This window comes from Mustela lutreola, chromosome 4 (genome assembly GCF_030435805.1).
Source record: "Mustela lutreola isolate mMusLut2 chromosome 4, mMusLut2.pri, whole genome shotgun sequence".
Lineage (NCBI taxonomy): Eukaryota > Metazoa > Chordata > Mammalia > Carnivora > Mustelidae > Mustela > Mustela lutreola.
The window spans coordinates 7,976,661-8,000,955 of NC_081293.1; the positions used below are offsets into that span (position 1 = coordinate 7,976,661).

At 50.6% G+C, this 24,295-nt stretch overlaps 1 protein-coding gene across 2 annotated transcripts in view; it reads right to left on the bottom strand.

Moving 5' to 3' along the window:
• Window positions 1-10,860, bottom strand: part of GPR26 (G protein-coupled receptor 26) — a 32,909-nt gene extending 22,049 nt beyond the window's left edge. For both annotated transcript variants that reach the window (XM_059172914.1, XM_059172913.1), the window contains exons 1-2: window positions 10,124-10,860; window positions 489-602 (exon numbers count right to left, since the gene is read on the bottom strand). In XM_059172914.1, coding sequence (XP_059028897.1) covers window positions 489-602; window positions 10,124-10,791 — 782 coding nt within the window. In that variant the 5' untranslated portion in view covers window positions 10,792-10,860. The remainder of the gene's footprint in view (window positions 1-488; window positions 603-10,123) is intronic.
• Window positions 10,861-24,295: the final 13,435 nt, after the last annotated feature.

Genomic DNA, 24,295 nt, shown 5'->3' on the forward strand with positions numbered 1-24,295 from the left:
GCGCCTGCACCGTGGGAGGTCCCCAGAGTGCCTGGATAAGCAGGTCCCTCCAGATGCGCTGGGACCGTGCTCCCCACCCACTGTGCTGACGACATGTGCTGCCTGCTGTTGACCGGGGTGTCCAGGTGGAGGATGCCTGGGGGGCGGGGCCACACTGTGTTCAGGGGAAGGTAGGAATCCAACGAAGCCAAGATGTCTTCCTCTGTCCATTCTCCCCTTTCCTTTCCTTTCCTTTCGGGGCTCTTGGGGCTACAGGGTTAGGTGGCGTGGTCTGGGAATCAAGGGGAGATTCTTTTCCATCCCTTCTGGTTCTGAAGGCTGAAACGAAAAAGCCTATGCCCTCCTTCTCACCAAACCTGTCACGCTCACTGTCACCTCCGACGCACCACCCTCTGAAACATGTGTCCAACAGAGAGGCCGGTGACTGCTCCAGGTCACAGGGGCCCTGCTTTGTTCCCCAAAGCCCCAGTCCCGCCGGTCAGGCTTACCTGGTGATCACGTAGGGTGCGAAGCATACGAGGAAGGTCCCTATGAAGGTGCTGATCTTCTTGGTGGCGCGCTGACGCCTCCTTTTCTGCTCCTCCAGACAGCGCTCCCGCACACTGCACGGGAGAGAGGGGAAGAGCACTTGTTATTAATGGACACCGGCTGGGCTTTGAGTGCAGGGGCTCAGGAAGGGGCCAGAGAGACCTGAGGTCAAGTCCCGGCCATAGGTGTGTGACCTCGGACATGTCATGACCTTGGACACATGCATGACATCTCTAAGCCTCAAGGTCATCATCTGTGAAATGTGCATTGTAATAAAATGACGTCAAGGGCTCTTTGGAGAATTAAATGCAAAAAGCACAGAGACATATGAAATGCCTTCAATGCATAAAACACATAAAGCAATTAACATGATGCCCAAGTGCAAAGAAATATCAATTCTCATTATGACTACTTGTGAAATTCACTGATCACCTGCCCTAAGCCAGCGCCAGTCTACGTTCTCTGAGTAGTTTCTCTCATTCTTGTCTTTACTGATATTTACTGATATTCAGGTGTGTTTGACCTGCCTCGTGGGTTTTACTGGCCCTGGTTTTACAGTGAAGATTAAGAGTTCAGGTTTGCTCAGCTGATAAATGGAGACAGGACTGGAACCCTTGTCTGGGTTTCTCAAAACTGGTCCTTTATATCCGGGCTGACCTGGACCTTTCCTTTCCTCTATGCTTTCGGTCCTGGGTCTTCCGTCCCAAAGCCTCAGCCCTGCCTGGAGTTATAGATACTACCTTAGGGGGTCACAGGGAGAAGTCACTTATTTCCTTCAGGGACCAAGCTCAGTGAAGCTAAGATACTAAGACTCTGGGAAGTTGGGGACACAGCTCTGAGGATGGAATCAGGAGCTTGCTGCCTAAGCTTCTAACCACACCCTGGTCCTGACTCCACCGGCCCCAGAGATGTCCGAGAACAGACATCTCATGTCAACTGAGAGAAGTGGTCTGTGCAACCCGTTTCCTGTAGCCACAGAGTAGTTCTTGAGCACCAGCGAGCTGTCCGTTATTGCCATCAGAGAGCCCAAGGGCCAGTCCGGTTCTATTCCATGAGATTCCATGTGAGCAGGCGTTTCTACTATTTAATTTTTATTTTTTTAAAGATTTTATTTATTTATTTGACAGAGAGAGTGAGAGAGCATAAGCAAGGGGAACAGCAGAGGGAGAGGGAGAAGCAGGCTCCCCCTGAGCCAGGAGCCTGATACGGGACTCAATCCCAGGACTCTGAGATATGACCAGCCTGGAGCTAGGGACGCTGCCTTAGGGGGTCACAGGGAGAAGTCTGAAGGCGGACGCTTAACGCACAAGGCCACCCAGACACCTTATCTACTGTTTATTTGCATTTGTATTTGTTTGTATTTATTGAATATAATTTAATTTTTTAAATGTCCCCCCTCGGAAAAAAATTTTTTTTTTATTATGTTTTGTTAGTCATCCCACAGCACGTCATTCGTCTTTGATGCCATGTTCCATGATTCATTGTCTGCGTATAACACCCAGAGCTCCACGCAACCCGTGCCCTCCTCAACACCTGTCACCGGGCTGACCCCTCCCCCCACCCCTCCCCCCACCCCTCCCCCCACCCCTCCCCTCTGAAACCCTCAGTTTGTTTCCCGGAGTCCAAAGACTACTGTTGATTTTTTAAATAAATCACATCACTCCAAAAATGAACAAGGAGGAAGACCGCAGACAGAGCTGCCCAGGAAGTGGAGATAATCTGGCTGAATTAGGCCCTGGCTGTAGAGCCCCTGCTCCAGCATTAAGCCAGTTTGTACAGGGAAAGCAAGGAGCAGAGGGAAGTACTTAAGGCAGGACCACAAGCAGCCTGAATGCCAGTGCGACCTCCCCCTTCCTTCCACAAGGACCATCGTTTTAACACTGGATTGAAACTCTCCATCACCGTATTTCCAATCTCAGAAGGACAATTCCACGTTAGCCTGGACAGAAGGCCCCTGAAATTCTTGTAGGACTTTAGCACCTGCCTTGGAATGTAGAGTTGGGAACTGGAGTTTGGTTTGGTACAAATAGGCTTCACAGTGGCTGAAGAAGTATTACTATTAAATCACGTTACTAATTAATTTCTAATAACTAATCATAATAACAGTCCACATCCCATTTTAAATGCCTTGATGGAGGTTCATGTGCATTGGTTATCTGATGCTCACAACGTCTCCATACACTGAGGACTGATACAACTATTATCTTTTTTTCTTTTTTTTCAGATAAGCAGATGAGGCATAGAGGGGTTAAGTAACTTGCTCAAGATCACACAGCTGGTGAGTAGTGGTGATAGGATGACCAACTTGCCCTGGGGAGCCAGGACTGTCCTGATTTTAGCATGGAAAGTCTTGCATCCTGGATGCTTTGCATGGAACCCCCTCCACCCAGAGCAAACGAGGACACTGGGTCTCCCCAGGTGATGGCAGGATATGAACCCAGGCCATGTGATGGCAGGATATGAACCCAGGCCATCTGACTCTGGAGGCTTGAGCTCGTCTTCCACCTGGTGGACGTCTACACCAACCCCGTGGGAGCCAGCAGGGCATCATTTTATCCAGAAAACCTGAAGAATACAGCCGCTGGGGCAGGAGGACTGGGGGACTTCAGCTGAGGTCATCCAGCAAGACTCAGTCTTAATCTTGTGGCTCCCCATTATACTTGGGTCTCTGCAGAGTCTTCTACCAACGTCCTCTGGCTCTTCTAACATGTGCACAATATGGGTGGGTGTGGAGAGAAGGCACAGGGCCCCACCCAGAGGGTCTGGGTGCCTTGAGGAGACTGATTCATCTTGGTCTGCCTGAGACTGTCCTGGTTTTAAAACCCGAAGTCCTGCGTCCTCGGAGAGCACCGTCGGTACTCGGCAAACCAGGACAATGGTCACCCGAGCGCGCAGTGGGTTTGGTATCTTCCCCATAACACCGGCACTTTTGTCTTAATATTGAACTATTTCCCCCAAACATTCATGCAATTGACTTGAGAATTGCTGGAGATTTGGGACACGAGCTGGGTCATCATGTGCACTCACCCATGAAGGCGTACAGCATTCTAGGCTTCCCCTAAAAATTCTAAAAAAAAAAAAATTCTAGGCATCCCCTAAACCATGAGCACCACCACTGATGTCGGCACTGGGGCAGGCCTTCCTCCCATCTGTGACCTTGACGATATTGTCCCTTTCTCAGATGCTTCAGAATAACCCCAGTGAATGAAAGAGCTCTGAGAGAGATGTCCTAGTCCCAGCTCTGCCCTCATTGCTGTGTGGCCCCGGGGAAGTCACTAAACCTCTCTGAATCTGGTTCCTCATTTATCCAAGGGGAATTTCATGATAGCTGTAATTAGAGCTACCATTTAGCAGGCACAGAAATGACTCAACAGCTAGCAAGGTCTTGAGGAGTGAGAAGCTCCCTCCGGCACCCCCAAGAGGGACTATACTCACTGCTGAGGGGCTGAGGACCCAGTTGTCTCCCCTATACCTGGAGCACCCAATAGTCCTTCCTTAATGACATGAGGAACACTTAAAAACAGATATTGGTAAAAGCTTTAGAGGTCTTTGGAAAGGTAAACATATTGCAGTGACCTCAAAGGAAGAAAATTGGACACTGTCCAGGCTAGAAGGACCAACGTCACCACTGGACACTGTCAAAACCTATGGGAAATAATTCTCTCTGTTCTTGCAAAGCTTTGTCCAGCAGAAAACATCACATCACTAGCACTCCACAGATACGTTATTTCTGTGGGTGCCTGTGGTTCAGACCTCAGCATCTGACATCCAGAAAACACCTGATCACTCTATGTGGTGTGAAGTGATGAACCCTTAAAAAAAGTCTCAGAAAATTAAGTCTCAATCATTTTTTTAAAGTGACCCCCTCAAAAAGAGATGATGGGAGAAACCTGTTCTGAAACAGATTTTTTTTTTTTTTTTTGAGTGAGCCTTAGAGCTCTTGAGCGACCGGACAATGAAAGGCTGTGAAAGCTTCCACTAACCCCTGGAGTCCTTTCTTGTGAATAGTGTGGTAGAAAGCATGTGGCCCCAGAGCCTGGTGTCTGGGTTCCAATCCAGGCTTCACCACTTAATTGCTGTGTGGTCTTAGGCAAGTTACCCAACCTCTCTGTTCATCAGCCTCCTCATCTCAGAGTACCTACCTCCTAGGGTCTTACTGAGATTAACATCCAAAAAGTACTTAGGACAGTGTGTGACTCAGTAAACCTTCAGTAACCATAATTATTATCTATTCGGCTGTTCCAGCATCCTCTGGAACTCCAAAACCACAGGATTCCCACCCACCACAAAAGTTTTCTTTCTGCCCTGTACATGTAGGAGAGACAGACAGAAAGACAGAAAGACAGAAAGAGCTGCAACCAGAGACCGTGCCAGAGGAGGTCTGAGCTGACTTCTGATTCCAGTGCTAACCCCGTGACACTCTCTGGCCTCCAGCAACCCAGTGGAAACTGTCTCAATGGCCCCTGGCCTACCACAGGTGTCCAAGGTGGACGCCATGTCTGGGTCACATCCACATGGGTCTAGTCATTCCTCTTTTCTGAGACACACTGCCTAGATGCCACTGCCTAGACCTCACATAGTCATGCACAGTACGGGAAACCCCCTCATCCACCTAGCCCAGCTCACAGATGGAGAAAATGAGGCTCTGAGAAGAGAGAACTCACCGCTCTTCCGAGAGTGAGATGCTGGCCGAGCTAGCCCCCAGTTACTGAGTGCCGGTCTGGCGCTCCTGGTCAGGAAGCACATGGATGCTTCCCTGGACTCCTGCAAGAGGAGGGTGTCTTCCCCACCCAGAGCTCCCTGGATTTCCAGGTAAGGCCAGGGCAGATGGCAGGAGGAGGCCAACGCAGCCGCAGCCGTGCAACCTTCTTGCTTATCATTATTGTGAAGCATGGTATGAGAGCAGCTTGCCTGTACCCAGAACAACAGAATAAAACCACCCTCTACTTGCTCTCATTTTTTCCCCACCATAGCTTTGCAAAACGGAGCTCCTTGAAGTCTTATAGCCCTGGGAGTTGCTGTTTTATTTATTTGCAGATGAGGACACAGGGGGACAGCCACGTTTGTGCTGCCCCCAGGGTCCCACAGTGAGCTTAGGACAGAACCAGGACTCCTGGCTCCTGGTTTTCCCCCAAATCCCACTACCCTCTCTAGGACCACAGAGAAAAGCAAGCTGCATCCAACTGCACAGATGCATTCTCCAGATATTGCACAGGGGTAGCAGCTGGAGTCCTCAGGCTTATAGGCTGACTCTGGAATGCAGGGGTGAGGGTCTCCCAATTTACTGGCCAGAAACGTCCTCCCAAAGTATAAGCTGATGCATCAGCCTGGGGCTTCCCGAGAACTGCCACAGGACACAGCTTCCTTGTGATAAAGAGATGCGCTTTCCAGCACCATGACATGTGGGGCCAAAGAGATGTTCCCCAGTGGACACCAATAAATGGCAGAATGAACAGAGAAGGCCAGAAATATCTGAAGTGAGTAAATGAGGCAATCACAGCCAAAACCATCTAGTCCCAGACACTGTCGTGCCCAGCACAATGGTCTGGGCCCTGAATGGTCCCCAGATGACCGCAATCGGTCTTGAGCGCATGCTCCAAGTACTCCCAGGGTAATCCAGATTGTTTTCTGTCTTTTAAAATAACAAAACAAAAGGCAAGGGAACAGGCTGATGGATGGTAAAGCAGACCTTGAGTCTGGGGTCAGGATGTTAGTGTGAAAAGTCGTGTCCTCAGATCTCACAAGAGGGGGCCCTGTCCTGGGTCCTGAACAGTGAGGGGACTACGTCCCTCTCCATGAAATGAAGACTTCATGTGCCCACCCAGAGCCCATACCATCCATTCCAGATCAAGCTCCAAGTATCCGGAACACTGAATTCCCTGCCCAGATGCCGTGATCCTGCTTCCAGGACGTGAGCAGGCATCCTCCCCAGGCCCATCCTCCTGGGGGTGACAATGCCACAGGTGTACTTGGCTTGGAACCTGAGGGGTAGAGGCTCCTCGGGGTGCTGGGGAGAGCCGGGGTGGAGAGCAGAGGCAGGGGCTGTGTGCTTGGAGCTGGCTCAGCTCTCCCCACCACGGACGAGGCTGAACTCCAAGGAGCCCGAGAATTCTAAATTTGAACCCAGCCTTGCAGAGTGTTATAAATGTATGCTTGTCAAGGTAGGAGGATAGAACATATTTCATTTAACAGTTTGTAAGCTTAATTTAGAACTTCTAAATATTTATATAAATGGTTTGTGAGCCTCTATTTGCACTTTTGTCCCGTCTAGAAATCTCAGGGGCAGAACTGGGCACAAGTTTTGGCTCAAGCCACATCCTGGATCTCTTAAATTAGGCAAATGACCTTGGCCTCCTTCCCTGGGTCTCCCAATTTCCTCACCTGTAGAACCAAGGGCACAGTGAGTGTATCTCCTGGGTCCTTCCAACTCCTACACCAAAGCTTGGACGCCCTCCAGGGTTGGCCCTTTAGCCAGCACTCTGCAGACGGCCATCACAGGGATGAGTGTACTTCACCGTCCCGTGGGGAAGCCCCTGACCCAATCCAGGCGAGCAGTTACCCTCAGCTGGACTGAGGGAGCAGGGATGCCACGTCGGAGCCCCAGCACCCGCCTTAGGTCCCACTTTGGGTGAAAGCCCACGTCTCTGGCAACGGTGGGGAGAGGACCTGCCATCACTCGTCCGGAGCTGTGGTTTGGGAAAATAGAACCGAGCAAGCTGAGCGGTCGGAGGGCCAGCTGGGTAATAAATATCAGGAATTCCTAATTGCTTTACGAATGTCACAACTTGAAAAACCACCACAGGAAGACAGGAGCGGGGAACGTCTCTCAGGACAGACTAAACTGAAAACACAGGGTCTTTTGGCAGCGTCGCAACAAAGCAGTCCAGCCTGCCACTCACAGCGTTAAACACTCTGTGGGAAGAGCAGGCCCCATCAGAGAGCTTTCTGACAAACGTCACCCTGGGCCTCAGGGAACTCAAAACAGGTCCCTCCTAATTAAGTCCCAGGAGGCCATAGTGTGGTGGCTGTCAACGAAAACTTCCAGGGAGCCAAGACTCCCCCCGCTGCCCCGGCTGTCCACATAAGGAAGCCTGGCTTCTGCTCATCCCCAGAGGCCCCTGGCTGTCAGCACCAAACCCGCCCAGGAGGCTTGTTTGATCTTTCCGGAACCTTCATGCCTAGAGCTTGAGTGTTCGAGGGGCAGCCCTTCTCTGTCAGACAGAGCTGGCTCTGTGGTTTCTCTGTGCAGAGAAAGAGTTCGGAGAAGCCAGGAAAGAAGCTGCAGATCAGCTGCAAGGAAGCTGGAGCCCTCCTGTGTGGCCCGTCTCCCACACTCTCACTCTGGGGACCCGTCTCCACACTGACGGCATGTGGGCGTCACTGAAGGGACAGTCCTCTCCCATCTGCCTGCTATTCCATAACCTCAGGCTGGCCCTTGGCCAGTGGGGCCTGTCTGAACTGGCTGAGGGCCATTCTTCCCCAGAAGCCCTTCCTCTTCCCAGCGCAGACTAGTGCTATCCCTTGGCCTGGCAGGACCCCATGGCACTGGGTGTCGGGGCTCCAGAAAGGATCCCAGGCCTTCGAAGAGGTCAAGGCTTGCCCAGAGGGGAATAGAAGGAGCATGCTGACCTGGAGTCAGTGGCAGATTCGCAAGAGTGGAGATGGGCCCATATCCCAAAGGGGCTAAAAAGGAGCCATGGCTCCTCCTGTTCTGGAACTTGGAAGGGCAGCAGGAATGGGATTTGTACTGGTTTGAGTAAGAAGGGATTCCTATCCTGGCTCAATGCCTTCTCTGCTTAGACTCACGGTGGGAGGGCCCAGGATAGGAGTCGTTCCAGTGTCAGTTGTTCAACAGCACTCCCTCAGCTTCTGAAACAGCCCCAGTCATGTCCTAGGGATGGACCTTCCGGAGTGAGGTCCTCCTGCCCCGGGAGAGGGCAAGGGGACGAGCTCAGCAACTGTGGCTGGGGGAGATTTCCCGGAGCGACACTGAACCACGACACGTGCCGTGAGTCAGCCCAGGCTACTGTGGTCAGTGTGCACGCGTGTCACCGGTGACAGGCGCACGTGCGGCCACCGGTCTGTTAGATATGCAGTTTACACACGAGCATGTGCAACTGTGTGCTTGTGGCTCATACATTCACAGGCACGGATTCACAGGCCCTGGGGTCTTTGTGCTCTCGGTCATTCTGGTGTGAATACTGCACGTGATTCCATTGGGAAGACTCTGTGGCTGGAAGCTTTGGCCCAGCCCGGAAGGAGGAAGGGCCATCCTGAGGCGAAACAACGCCCACGCACATGCACGCCCTTGCCTGTGCAGACGCAGTGGAGTTTAAGGTTCTCCTTTCTATTGCTCGTGGGCAGAAACAGCTCACATTGAAGGAGCCCTTGCTCCAACAGACGCCTGCGGTCTGCACCCCTCAGCCACGAGCTTGCATCTCCTTTGGGGGGGGCATTCATACCCCAAAGACCCAGCTCCCTCACTGCCCCCAGCTGCCCCCCTTAGGAGCGCTCTATCTACCTCACTTTCTGCGCCATCTGGAAGCCAAAGCCCCCTGATTTAGGGTCCTGGGTGACAGAAGGGAAGCCTGCCCTTCCCGGGGGGATGAAGAGATATAAAACAGCAAAGTCCTCAGAAACACCACCGGCTGTTCCCTTCCTTGGGGTTCTATTCTCATTAGGGAAACCAAGTGAGCTCAGGACACCTCAGCTAAGAGTTTCCTCCTTCCTTCCCTGAGATGCTCCAAGGGATGGCAGGACTTCCTAACGGGTAGCTGCCCCTGAAGTGCCCCCGTCGCCCGACCTGACTTTCTGAGACAGTGGCCAGTTGAGGGGGAAGGCGGTGTGGACAGGTTTTTCCCAGGAGCCTTGTGGGTGACACTCTCCCTCTGCAGGGGTCTCTGGTCTCCAAGTCTGGGAGACACGGGACAGTGCTGTTTGCAAGAGCAGTGCTCCAGTTCCCTCAGAGCCCTTCAGATGCTCCTTTAAGGATCCACACAGGAAGGTACAGCCCGAGGACTCACACGTGCGCACACACACAGAGAATCTGGAGACAGAGGCAGCACCAGACACCAGAGGAAAGGAAGACCCAGAAGAGCAGCACGCTCCTATCTGGAGAGCTTTTGAGGGGCTCTCCCAGCATCTAAGCCACAGTCTCAGGGCCTGATTAGAACCTCTTAATGAGCTCAAACAGTGAACACAGATCCCTGCCTTCCCGCCAGGCTGTTAACAGTGAAATCCACAAACATCTCAAAGAAACATCCATCCAACAAAGTTCTGACTCTTTGTACCCGGAGACTTCAAAACACGTACATACTGTGTCACCCACGTTTTTGGTGGCCCTGCTTTGTGGTTTTCTAAGCACCTGCCTCGAGACTGAGACAGGCTGCCCTGGTCCCTCCCCACAACCTGAGTTTTCCAAAGAAAAGAAGGGAGGCTCCGGGGCAAAGGGGCCTGCCTGAGGCCGCACGCTGGGAGTCATGGGGTGGGGGGAGGACACAAGGACCCCCTCCCTCCCACCAAGAGCCCACCCCCCCACCAAGAGCCCTCCCAGCCGCAGCCCTCCCCCTGCGCCCCTGCCCCTGCGCCCCCTCACCTGGGGTGGATGTCCACGAGCAGCACGAGCGTCTGCATGGTGATCACGTCGATGCGCTTGCAGTGGAAGCGAGCCACCTTGAGCACCTTGAGGTACGTGCAGCAGAGCACGACGAAGGACAGCAGGAAGCTGAGCGCGTGGAAGGCGCCCGTGAAGACGGCGAAGCGCAGGCGCTCGTCCGGCCGCCGGCTGCACAGCGTGCACGACGCGTACAGCTGGTGGAAGCCGAGCCAGGACAGGGCGAGCGCGGCGGCGGGGAAGGCGAGCGCGTGCAGCCACGTGTAGGCCACCATGAGCGCGGCGTCGCGGAGGCGCATCTTGGCGCGGTAGCTCAGCGGGAAGACCACGGCCACCCAGCGGTCGATGCTGAGCGCCGCCATGCTGAGCATGGAGTTGGTGGCCAGGAAGGTGTCGAGGAAGGCGGCCAGGCGGCACAGGCGGTCCCCGGCGGGCTGCCGCTGCGCCACGACGCCGGCCAGCGTGAGCGGCATGTTGAGCACGGTGCACAGCAGGTTACCGCACGTGAGGTTGAGGGTGAAGAGCGCCGGCGCCTGGCGGCGGATGTCGGCGCTGTGCAGCAGGCACAGCAGCACCAGCGCGTTGGACAGCAGCGAGACGCCCATCGTGCCCACCAGCAGCCCCGCCAGGCCCGCGTCCCACGAGTTCATGGTGCGCGCCCGCCGCGGCGCTCAGGGCCCGCCACCCGGCGCCGCCATGGCGCCCCCGCCGCCGCCGCCGCCGCCCCGCGCCCCCCCGGCCCCCGCCGCCATGGGCCGCCCCCCCCCCCCCGCGCCCGCGCCCCGGAGCTGGCTGCCCGGCGCCCGCCCGCGGCCGGCTCCGCCTCCGCTCCCCGCGGCCCTCACCCCATCCCTCCAGCCGCGCTCTGCCTCCGCCGCCGCCGCGCCCGCCGGCTCCCCGGCTCGCTCTCGCTCTCGGTCGTCCTGCCCGCTCCCCGCGCGCTCTCCCTTTCCGCTCTCCCCTCCACTTTCTCGCTCGCTCCCGCCCGCGGCCGCTCCCGCTCCCTCCCGCTCTCTCCTGGCTGCGCTTCTCTTCCCTCTCTCCCACTGCTGTTCTCTCCGTCTGTCTCTCCCACCCCCAATTCTCTCCTCCCCTCCGCTTCTTCCCCCTCCTCTTCTCTCCCTCTCTGGAATCCGGCTGCTTCTATCGCAGAAATCCCCGCCGGGGCGCGCACTCTCTCTCACACGCCGCCGAGAGAACCGGCCTGACGGCTCCGGTGCGGGGTGATTGGCTCCTTGCAGCTCCCCCGCCCCTCCAGCCCTCCCCTGTGTGCGCCCCAGACAGGCCGAGTCCAGGAAGTCTGTCTGAGAGAAGGGATGGATGCCTGGGCACCTCCACGCCTCAGTGCCACCTGCCCCAGCCTGAGCACTAGCCCCGTCAGACCTCCACACGGAGGTCCTGCCCACCAGTGCCCGAGATGCTTCCCCGGGCCTGTGTGCTCCTCCCTCTGCAGGCTGAGCTGGGGGAACTCAGGGAGGCTCCTTTGGCTGAGAGCCGAAGCAACCCACATTTCTCCGTCCTGCGTGACCAGTGCACCTGCTGTGCTCCTGGGGGTGCTCAGTTTGCCAGGTCCCCTCCCCATCGCCTTTCAGCCAGAGCTTCTCAAGTCTGCTGAGGGGATGCTGCAACTCACTGTGACAACCTCTGGGCATAGCCCTCAGCCAGGAGAGGCCTTTATTTGACCCTGAGCCCTCACAGTGGGCCAGCTTGTCTGTCCACAGGCAGCCCCAGTAGAGCCGTGGTGTGGCTCAGCATCTCCAGCCTGAGATCCAGCTGCCGCCATCTGTCAGCCACACACACCATCTGCCCTGGGTCTGGTGAGACAGCAAGTTCCAGTTCATGAAGGACCTGGATGGCATAATGTGCCGAAGCTCTTCAGAGAAGGGGGAGGGCGGTGGGTGGCCTGCCTTGGTGGCAGCCTCAGGGACTCTGGGCATGCAAGGTATAAGCCTACCCTCAGGATGGTGGCCTTTCTGTCCTTTTACCAAGGCCCTGCTGGGAAGGTGTGTGGATCCGAGCTCCCCGCCCCCACCCTGAGAGGCTAACTGAACACTGACCAGCGCACCACTGCCATCCCAGGACCCTGTGCAAGACACTGAACTTTGTCAAGCCTCGGTTTCCTTCTTTACCTTTTGGAGCTCTGGTGAACATTAACTACCATGGTGCGTGTGCAGAGCCTTGCCTCCCCGGGGAAGAAACCCACCTAGTGGCAGCAGTCTCCACATTGCTTGGCCCCCTCGCGGGGCCAACAGAATTCAGGGTTGGATACATGACTTCATTAGATTCTTGGTGTGGGACATCAGAGTGAGATGTTTACCTGTGCGTCTCCCCTGCTCCCAAAGACTGTCCCCACCCACAGCCTCTGGCATGAGATGGGTGTGTGCACAGTGCTGGAGAGTAAATGTGTCATGGAATACATTTCTGGGGGGCACAATTGGGTCCCTGATTCTCACATGTTGATGATTCTCAGACTCACCTGATAAACTTGGGGTACTGGTTAAAAATTGAGATTCCTGGGTTATACTTGAGGTTTCCAAATCAGCAGGTCTGGGCCCTGCATGGTCTGCGGGCTCCTTCGGTAACTCCAAGGAGGGTGAACTGAGAGGACGCCCGAGGAACACGCTCAATGAGAAGTGGGCGCGAGGCCGGCTGGAGGTTCGTGTGGAGCTCTGCTCAGCACCCTGGACACAGCCTCCAACAACGGCTTGACGTTCTGGCCTGGAGGCACACGCTGAAGGATCACCAGTGGGGGTAGGGAGCACAAGGTCAAGGGCTAACTAAACCCTCATAGCACTTCGGCATTTACAAAACACAGCCACACATTATCACACTGTATTTAATCCCTGCAACAATGACAAGAAAAGGACACTGAAGTTCAAAGAGCATGCATGGGCCAGTTGGTAAGGGAGGAAGCAGGTGTCAGTAGCTCCCTAGATTGGCCCTTTCTGTACACTCCAAAAGGCTTCCGTCACCTTCTCAAGCAGGAGTCCTTGGTCGGGAACTTGAAAGTATCTCAACTTAGCAACATTAAAATGATGTCAGTGACCATGTGACCAGGTCTAAAAGCAAAAAGCCAATGAACGTGCACACATGTGCACATGCACACACACACACACGTGTGTACACACACACACACACACACACCATATATACTCATAATCAGAGGTGGTCCTTTCCATGGTTATCTTTAAAAAGAGGTGAAAGATTTATATAAGCTGAACAGAAACTGCAATGTCACCAAGTGCTCGGAGAGAGGCCTCATTGAAGGCCATGGCCACAGAGAACCCTTCCCTTTAGGGAATCAGAAGATTCTGGATTTTTGCAAGTAGAGGAGGGCCCAGCAGCTGAGAGGAGGATGCTACCTGAGCAAGCGCCTAGAGGCCAAGTCTGGTGCATATTTGTGGTTCTGAAGAGAAGATGAGCCTATAGAATGGATGGAAAGAAAGGTGGTGGCAAACCCTGGATGTGAGCCCAATGCCAGGCTGAGGACAGAAAGGTCAGTCCCTTTAAGATAATGACTTCCAGGACCTGGAGCATCCAGCCATCCTGGGGATACTTCCCTGCCAGCTTTCCACCTGCGCCCGCCAGCAGATCTCCATCTTCAAACCAGTTCCATACCTGCTAATTCACGTGACCCTATAGAACCTTGGGGATTCTAAGAGATAAGGAACAGATAAGGAAATAAATCCTAGAGGTGACATTCCTTGCTTAGGAACATGTGGCTGGTAAGTGGCAGACCAGGGGTTGGAACCCCAGATCCTGATTGACTATTGAGAGCCCTCTCAGCTGCCAGCCTCTGCCCAGTCCCAGAGTGGTACCTCTGTGGTGATACCTTTCCAGGCAGGCTGCTTATGCATACTTTCTGGTCCAGGCCTTCAAACTGGTTAAGCAGAAACAATTGAACAGGTTTTCCAACAGGACCATCAGGGCTCTGGCTTACTTGCCTATTAGCCGGCAGGAGAGGTACTGGCTGTTTGGACAGGGTCTTTGCTGCTCCTGGATGTGCATGGCTGTCCCAGGCCCCCACAGACCAGGCATAGAAGGAAGTGGGCTCAGCAGCAAGAAGAGGAAGCTTGCTGCCTGGCAGTTTTAGCTGGTGGTCTCCTGGGAGAGATGGGCTACCTCTGTCTGATGGGACTCATGATGCTAAGAACATTTATCAAAGTTGGTGATGATCCAGACATTCTGCCTACCTTTGATCATTCTGACTACCTTTGATCTTCACAGTAACCCTATCTGAGAGAAGCTATAGTTACCACCATTATACAGATGAGGAAACTGAGGCTTAAAAAGCTTATCAATGTACCCAAGGTGTCAGTTAAGGAGGAAAGGGATGTGGACCCTGTTCATATCATCATTGAGACTCTGCTATGCTGCCCAGATTTGGTCTCTTCTGATGAGGCTCATCAGCCATCACTCCCATCCTGCCAGCCTCTGCCTTCCTTTCCAAGATGGATCTTTGGGGTGAACATCAGCTGGGTAGCGTAACAAGTCAGTGTGTGACACATGTAAGCTTGAAAGCTCCTTGTTGGTCAGGCTTCTGCTGAGTCCTTTACATTCATTTCCTAACTTAGAGCTCATAGGATAGGAATTGACATCCCACTTGTGGGTGAGATGATAGGGTCTTGCAGCTATGCAACTTGCCCAAGGTCTTACAGACAGCCGTGGTAAGTCTGAGATTGCAATACTGATCTTCTCTCTGCCCCCCGCCCCTGCCCAGAGCTCTGCCCCTACACCAGAGTTCCCCACAGCTGGGCAGACAGAAGGAGCTACTGTCCAGCTAGAGTCTGCCTGGCCAAAATATAGAGCCATCCGTCTGCTGTGTGGGCATAACACAGCCAGCCAATGAGGTTTGCACTTTGTCTTGAAAATCCATTAAACCTGCTCACGGAAGCAGCAGCTCCTTTATTTGCAACCTGTACTGGATCCAGGAGGGCAGAAGTGTGTGATTGATCTTCCTGAGTGTTAGACTGTGAGGCACTGAACCGGTCTGTGAACAATGGCTTTTCTGAGTTTGGACTGACTTCTAAGGATGTCTGGCTTCTGTTCATTTCCTCTCTCTGAGCTCCAGTGGAGCAGCAGAGCTTGTCTTATATCCCCAGAACTAGAATCTTCAGCAAGGGTTATTTCTCCCAGTTTCTTGTCCCACTTCTGTCCCTACTTCCCCACAATTGCTGCCTGGGGTTTAACAGGGGTCCTAAGCAGTGGGAAGGCTCTGGGCTCCTGCCCAGAATTGAGTTCTGGACTGATCAGCACTGAGACAGTGGACAGCTCCTCCCCTCCCAGTCGCTTCTGCTCTCTGCTCATTTTCAAGAAACACTGGCTGTGGAAGCCCAGAGCTGACCTCCTGGTACTGTGTCTTTTGAGTTCCTAAACCAGGTCTTTAAAACAAGCCAGGCTCAACTACCGTTTATTGAGCAGATTCTAGACTGTTTTAGGCTCGGCCACACATCTAGTGAGGGGCAACATTCAGGTCTGTTGGATTCCAAAGCTCATGCTTTTAACACTGAACTATACTGCTCAATCATTTTGGTAGGTGGACCGTTTGGAAACAATGTCTTCCACTTTCTTTGTCCGTCAGCAGCTCCCGTAACATTTACAACACTGAACACATGCCAGGCTGCTCCCTGTCCTGTGGGTGGCCTGATTTGACCTGACTCCATTAAGTTTCCTGAGGACTGTCCCATGATCTATACCTCTTTGGTCTACATTCCCAGGGGTCTGAAAGGGAGGTATACTTTACTGGTGATTCTGAAGTTCTCCCAGTCTTGTCCCCACTCCAGGACTGAGGCCAAAGTCACATGATATCCTCAGCAAACCATGGTAGGAGTACCACTTTCCAATAGTTTCCAGTGGGAATAAGCCCATTTCTCTGATGGGAAAGAGACCTTGGGTTGACAGTGTCATGCTGTAGATAGTACCCTGCACTGGAAGACAGGTCTAGTCTTCCAGTGTCTAGTCACTGGACACTAGATAAATCTGGTCACCGCCCTAACTGACCATATGCCTTTGGACAGCTTTTTCCACTCTCGTAGCTCAGATACTCTCCATCTGTGAAATGAAGTGGGTGGATGAGGCAATCTCACTTGCAAATTTAGGCTGCGTAAAGACGCCACAGCAGGGATTTGATACAGGGAGAAGGAGTAAGAAAGAGGGGGGCAGAGACAGACATTGTGGGGCCTTCCTTCCCCATCTGTCTGGATTTCAACCCCTTCCACTACAGTGGCAGTGAATGTCCACGCACGACTTCAGCTTAAAAGGTCTGTATGGGGGCATGTGTGTGGGGGAGGATTCATTCCCCTCCCACTGTGCACTGGTCAGAACAATCATGGGGCTCATCTTTCTGCCCTCATCACACCTAAGGGGATTGTGTGTGCATATCAGGCCCTATTCTGTATATGATTCAGGAAGAGAACCTGCCCTTGGCTCTGCTGGGAACACAGGGGTGTGTGTGTGTGTGTGTGTGTGTGAGAGAGAGAGAGAGAGAGAGAATAAGGGAAAGAAGGGGAAGAAAGAAAGTTGGAGAGGGAATGTGGCAGACTTATTAGTGACATGAAGATGATCTTTTCTCATAGTTTGGGAACAAAAGAAACTGAGGCAGACATAAATCTCCTACTAAATGACTCAACTTTGGGGGGGGGGGTCTTTAGCAAGGTTTAGAAAGCAGGAAAAAAGTCATTTATTTTGCATGGATACTAAAGGGCACATTTTGGAAAACCAAACTATTTGTTTAAGGCAGAGAGATAAGGGGGTGTTACAGAAAGGAGTGTGCCTCTCTGGACCCAAGGCTGATGACTTGTTAACATCAGAAGTCACTGTCCCAACCAGATGTTGTTGCTTTGGTGCTTAGGGATCCTACCAAAAGGTGTCATACTGGCTTGGCTCAACCAGATGGGAATGGAAGGCTTCACCCCTTCTTTCACTCCCCCACCGGGGAGGCAGTTCAGATGCCAATCTGATTGTGGAAGTCATTCTGGTCTTTGTGCTCTAACTCTGATATTGGAAGCTTCTTTTCTCCTGTGCAGATTTTTTTTTTTTCCTTTACTGAGGTTTGATCTACATAGTGAAAGAGACAAGACATGCCATGGATGAGTTCTGCACCATCCATGAAATTTACCCACTCATTATGATTCAGAATATTTTTACCACCCTAGAAAGTTCCTTTATGCCCCTTTCCAGTCAACTTAGCCTGACCCCGCAACTAGTGTCCTGTTTTCTATCATATTAGGTTAATTTTGCAAAGAGCTAGAACTTCATATGAATGAAAATATACATATGTGCTCTTTTATGCCTTATATTTTGTCTTATTTCTCTCAAGGTAATATTTTTTAGGTTTATCCCTGCTGGCATGTATTTAAGTAGTTCATTCCTTTGTGCTGTTGGATAGAAATGGATTGTAGGAATGTACAACAGTTTGTTTAGTTATTCTCCTATTAATGGACATTTGTTTTATATACGATTGGTGGATATTCTGAATAAAACTACTATGGACATTCTTGCACTCATTTTTTCTTAGTATGCATATGTTTTAGTTCTCTTTAGTAAATACCTACGTTTATATTTAACTTTTATGAGAAAGTGCCAAACAGTTTGCCAAAGTGTCTGTACAATTTTGCAACGCAACCAACATTAAAATAGGTTGTTTGTCTCTTTCCTATTGAGTCGTAGGAGTTTTAAAATCTATTTTGGATATAAGTTATTTATTAGATTTATCTGTTGCAGCAACTCTCCTAATCTGCCACTTGTCTACCTCTTTTCTTAATACTGTCCTTGATGACACATACATTTTAGAATTGGCTTGCCAACTTATTATTTTTTTTAAATGCTAGACTTTTCTCTGGGATGGCAGTGAGTCCCTAGATAGTTTGGGGGGAAATGTCATCCTTTGTATTTTCTCCTTTATAATGTTAATCTAGTGAAATGCCTTAACTCTGTAATGTAAACCAACTCCATATTCCCAGTTGACCCTTCTTTTTCCTGAGATTTCAAGGGTTTTTGCATCTGGGGTTTTGAGGAATAATCCGCCTATGGTTTTATTTTCCTCTGCTGGCTTTTTCTGATTTTGATATCAGGGTTATGCTTCCTCATGGAAAGACCTGTGAAATGTTCCCTTTATAAAAAGCTGTCACACTGTTTTGCAAAATGGCTATGAAATTTTTACATTGTTACCTGAAATACATGAGAGCTTGAGTTTCTCTGCATGCCTCCTAGCTCTTGGAATTGCCAGTTTCAAAAAGAATCCATTCTAATAGTGCGTGGAGGTATCTCACTGCGGTTTTAATCACACGTCCACATTCAGTAATCATACTGACTATCTTTTCATTCCTTATTTACCTTTGACAAAGTGTTTCTGATTGTTGCGTTTTGAGACTGTTTTGTAATTTTCAGGTACAGGTCCTCTGTTAAATATGTGGTTTACAAGTATTTTCCAATCTGTGGCTCATCTCTTAGTCAATGTGTTCCGTAGAGAAAATATATTTAACTTTGATAAAGTACAAATTCTCACTTTTTTTCTCTTATGGATAGTGCATTTATTGTTCTAAGAACTCTTTGTCTTGCCTGAAGTCAGAGCCTTTCCTCATATGTTGTAAAGTTGTAAAGGTTTATGTTTTATGTTAGGTACATAATTCATTTTAGCTAATTTTTTTATGAGATGTGAGGGATTGGGCAAGATTCATTCTTTCGGGTATGGATACCCTACTGCTCCAGCACCCATGTGTTCGAAAGACCATCCTCTCTTCATTGAACTGCCTTTACAATTCAATGTGTTTTCATTTATCTGCGGGTCCTATTTGGGACCCTATTCTCTTTCACCGATCCCTGTATCTGTCCTTTCACCAGTACCCCCACAGGTCAATTCCTGTCGCTTTATTATGAGTCTTGGACTAAACCACGGTGACTCTCCTTTGTTGTTCTTGCTTCTCCGAATTGTTCAAACTAATCCCTTTACTTTCCTTCCCCTACAGATTTGGGTATTGGCTTGTCGATATCTACAAAACAATCCTATTCAGCTTTTGTTTGGGAAAGTGTTGAATCTACAGAACATTCAGGGAGAGTAAGTATCCTGGCAATACTGAGTCTTCTAATCCATAAACATGGTATGTCTCTCTATTTAGGTCTTCTCTGATTTCCTTCATTAGTGCTATTGAGCTTTCAGATACAGGTACTGAAAATATTTTGCCTCTGAGAAACAAATTGACGGTTTTGGGTGGGCGGGGGGTGAGCCTGGTGGTGGCTATGAAGGAGGCACGGATTGCGGATTGCATGGAGCACTGGGTGTGGTGCATAAACAATGAATCTTGGAACACTGAAAAAATAAAATTAAATAAAGAAAATTTTGTTATATTTTTCCTAAATTCATTTATACCTAAGTTCATATTTTGATGCAGTGTACATTGTGCCAGATTTCTATTTTAATTCCACATTGTTCATTGATTTTAGATAGACAGATATTGAGAGAGAGATTGAGAGAGAGAGAGCTCATTTTGTATCTTGACTTTGAGAACTTGCTTAATTCCTTTATTGTTTCCAGGAGATGTTCTGCAGATTCCATGGTATTTCCTATGCAAGCAATCATGCTGTCCATGGCACCATGCCTTTTGTTTATTTTCGGCTGTCTTATCTCATTGGTTTGGACTTACACTAGGTGAGGAGTGGCAGAAGTGAGTACTCTCACCCTACTCCCAGTCTGAGGTGGAAATATTTATTTAGTCTTTTACCATCCATTGCGTTTAGTTGTGTGTAGTGTGTAGATGTCGTATCTCAGGCTAAAGGGGTTCCTTTTTATTTCTAGTTTACCAGTGGTGTGGATCATGAATGCACGTTGAATTTTGTCAAATCTTATGGCTACATCTATGGAAATTATCATGTAGGGTTTTTTCCTTTAATCTCAATATAGTGAATTATATTTATTTTCAAATGCTGAACTGGCTTTGCTTTCCTAGAAAAAAAAAAACATTCTGTTTTGATATGCTTTCCCTTTTATATACTGTTGAATTCCTTTTGCTCATGCTTTGTTGGGGATTTTTGTATCTATATTCGGGAAGGGTACTGGCCTACATTTTTTTCCTCTGTAATGTCTGTCCAGTTTTGGTACCAGGATATACTAGCTTCAGAATATCAGTTGGGAGGTGTTCCTTCTCTTTTAACTTCTGAAAGGTCATGTATAGAATGAATACTATTTACTTCTTAAATGGGAGAATTCACCAAGGAAACTCTCTGGGCCTGTGGTTTTCCTTGTTGGAAGGTTTTAAAGTATGGATTCAATTTGTTTAATAGAAAGAGGATGACTCGGGTGTTTTGCATATGTCATCTCAGGAACCTCTCCCAGTGCTCCATGAAGGGGGGGGGGGGGGGCGGAGAGGCAGCCTGGGAGGGCAGAGGGAACAGGGAAGAAAGCAGCAGGATTAGTGTTTCTAGAACTTGTGGATGGGAGGCGTTTATGCGGCTCAGCACATACACTACATTGGTAAGTTAAACCCTCTATGAAAACTAGATGCAGAAAGTGTCTGTCCGCACTCCGGGGGCTACAGTGTGGGGAAGCTGGGCTGCACTGACCAGAGAGGACCACCACGATAGCAAAAATTGAGAATGAAAGAGAAGAATTTGGGGGCCAAACACAGCAGGTGGGGCCAGGCATTCCTCATGCCAGGCTGAAATAACTTGGAATTCATATTGCTAAGCAGTCCTGGACCCCAGAAGAAAGGCTCAGGGCTGAGGCATCCTGCTCGATAAGGAGGCAGGTGGGCCGCACAGGCTGGCATTGACCCCTATGTCACACTCAGAAGATTTTCCAAATAGGGACCTAGTTACTGCATTCTCTGTAACATTCAATATTACTAAGACCATACCAAGTGTGGCTTTCACCTCAATTGCCTAGCAAAAGGTTTTAAAGAGAGTTGGGCATTGTTATACCCATTCTGTAGATGCCCTGGGATGTGAACATCCATCTCTCTTCCCACCCTGCTGTCATCACCTCCTGAGAGAGTTTGATCTAAAGCGCCTCCAGCAACAACTGATCTGGGGGGATGCAGGTGTATCAGCCAGGTTTGGCGGTGGAGACCAGCCTGGGAAGCGGGCCTCAGGAGAGAGCGGGGTTCTTGGCAAAGCCTGTTCATGCTCTTAGAGAAGACTTGTGAGCCTTTGCCAACACTGAGTCTTCTGGCCAAGCCAGCACAGAGCGCCAATTGACGATTTCTATTTTGTCAATAAAACCTCTTTTTGTTTGTTTTTTAACAGAACACTTTTGTTGGGGTTTTATGTACCAAAAACCTTCTGGTTATTGTTGGCAACTCACTGTCTTTCTTTGAGTGCAGGGTCCTGTAGTTTCGTGTCCAAAGTGCTGGGGAGATGAGCCTGGATTTTGAATGACCCGATGCTCCTGAGACATCTCCAGCCCCATCCCCTTCACACTAATCACATTCAAGTCCTTCATGAGGCAAGCCTGGTTCATCAGAGTCATGGTCATTGAGTGCTTACAGGACCCTGAGAATAGTCTATAGTCTATGGCACCCCCCAAATTTTACAGATGGAATTGAGAACCTACAGAAAGTTACATAGCCCTTGCACCTAGAACACAGACTCCCCAACCCTGCCCCCCAGACAAAAATGTATCTCTCCTTATTTCCATTTTATAAAAGAAAAGACAGAACCCAGGGTGAATTGATTCCCCAAACTCTATCCTAGCCCCACAACCCCCAGGAGATTTGGAGTAAGAGCCCTATTTCCCATGTAGATAGTACAACTTACTTGCCCTCCAAAGGACACTCTCAGGAGTGCTGAGACGGTGCGATGTGCATCAGAGTGGCTGCCAATCAGAAGTCCAACAAACAGGGACCCTCAAAGGCTAACAGTGATGGATGAAGAGGGAGAGCCTTAGCCAGGAAGCGCCTGGGTCCGGGTGAGCCTTCTCTTCCTTCCGAGTCCCTGTCCTCCTGGGTGCTTCACCTCAGGCCACGTTAGCAGCAGTAAAGGACTCTTTCAGGAATGGACAAGGTGTCTGCAGACACAGGCCAGAAGGGCCAGTCCCCTCCATGGGACCCTGGAGGTAACCAGGAAGTGATGTTGTCCTGGCTGAGATGGTCCCAGGCCCCGAGAACAACTCACCTCACTTCAGCCCAGGAAAATTGGCCTTGAGACAGGTACTGTCTTCTTGCGGATACCCAACCTCCTGTGTTCCTTGCCAGACTCTCTCTCCTTCCTATTTGCTCTGCATCCAGCACTCAGACTCCCCAGCGCCTGCATTGGTGATTCTGTTATGTGGTCCTTCCGCTCCATAGTGCACCTTTATCCGCATCTCACAGACAGAGTTTGGGAGAACTGGTCCAAGTTTTCCTGTAAGAACTGGCAGGTCCAGCATTAGGAACACGGTCTATTTCACTCCAAAACCCACATTCTTGGGGCACCTGGGGGTTCAGCTGGTTGAGTGTCTGACTCTTGGTTTTGGCTCAGGTCATGATCTCAGGATCGGGAGATCGAGCCCCGCTGCCAGCTCTGCGTTCAGCGGGAAGTGTGCGTTAGAGGTTCTCTGTCCCTCTCCCTTTGTCTCTCCCCTCACTTGCATTCTTTAAACAAACAAATAAATAAATCTTTAAAAAATATGTTCAAAGCCCACATCATTTGCCAAGTGGCCTCTAGGCTGGGCCACCTCTTTTATCCATTAAAAGAAGGAACAGGAACAGTCAGTGTGTGAACTCAGGAGGGCAGGCTCACTGCCACTGGTCGCTTCTTCCCACCGCTTCTGTCCGGGCTCAGGTCAGTTGTGTCCAGGTGGACTTGAAGGTGATTTCAGACACTCCATCTTCTCCATGGTGAGTATGGTACCCACAAGAGAATAGCAGGCCAGTGTGCCAAATCCTGCAAAACCGCCCTGAGTTGTCCCCCGTCTCTTCCCCACAGCTTCCAGCTACAAGAACCAAAATGGGCCAAAGCCCAATTGTTGAATCTCACAATGCTTGAGCCAAGACCCAGGGCTTTGGTTCCCTGGGATGGGCTGTGCTTTTTGGTAAGGCTCACTGTACAAATCTTTGGGGAAACAAAGCTCTTATGGGGAGGATTGAGCTCATATGGGTAGGCTGGGGTGAGGTTCCTCAAGATGGGGGATTTGGGAGGAACCCTAGAGAATGGAGGAGAATCTGTGAAAGGCTTGCCATGTATGAGAGCTGGTTTTTCCCTTGAGAAGTTCACAGTTGGTTCTCATTGATTATTTAGGACATCAGCTCTGTGTTCATAAGCTAATTCTAAGAAGTCCATCAGCTCTGTGTTCATAAGCTAATTCTAAGAAGTCATCATAAAACAATTACATTTACTTTCCCATGTGGCACCAGCTCACTCCTTCTTCCCTTCAACCCTGTTCAGAGGGTCTCTGGACCTCACTGAAGACACAGGGCAAGTGTGCTCCAATCCTGGTCCTCGAGGCTAGTACCTGCAAGTAGTAGGTGCTTGCTAAGGATGTGCTGGCTGACCGAGGAACAGGTAACATCTGAGCTAAGTCCTGAACTTGAACAAGGAGGAAGAGCATCTTTGGTAGAAGGCGGAGTTTATGCACACCAACTGTGAGAACACTGGACACCTGCGGGGGATCTCTGGTACCTCATGTGGAAGGACCACACTAGTCTTCCTTTAGCCTTTGTCTCAGATTAAGGTGCAGGTGCCACAAACCACAAACAAAGGGCACAAGCAGACACTTGGCTCCCATTAGAATGGAGGCCACCTGTTGGGACAAGGTTCAGTGGCGTTGGCAATGTGTCACGAGGCGGTGTCCTGGAGGTGTGAGCTCCCTCAGATCAAAAGGTGAGACCTTCCCCTCGCCCCAGCCCTAGCTGGCCTGGGGGAGGCTCCACGTTCCTTCTTCATACTGTACTGGTCTTCTTTCCTGTGGAATCGGGTGGCACACGTCCTGAAGAGCTGACAGGAACTGATTTAGAGAACACCTGTCACCATCAACACCTGAGAAACGAAACCCAGGACAACTTAGCACATTGTTGTTTTTGAAGATCATGTGGCTATTTCTGAATATTCAGCTGGGGCCGACAGGATGCTGTCTTTGTTTGTGTTTAATCACACACACACACGCACGCACACGCACGCGCGCGCGCGCGCGCGCGCGTGCTTCTGTCTTTGTTTTCTTTCCCGTAGCAACCCAAGGTGGTAGCA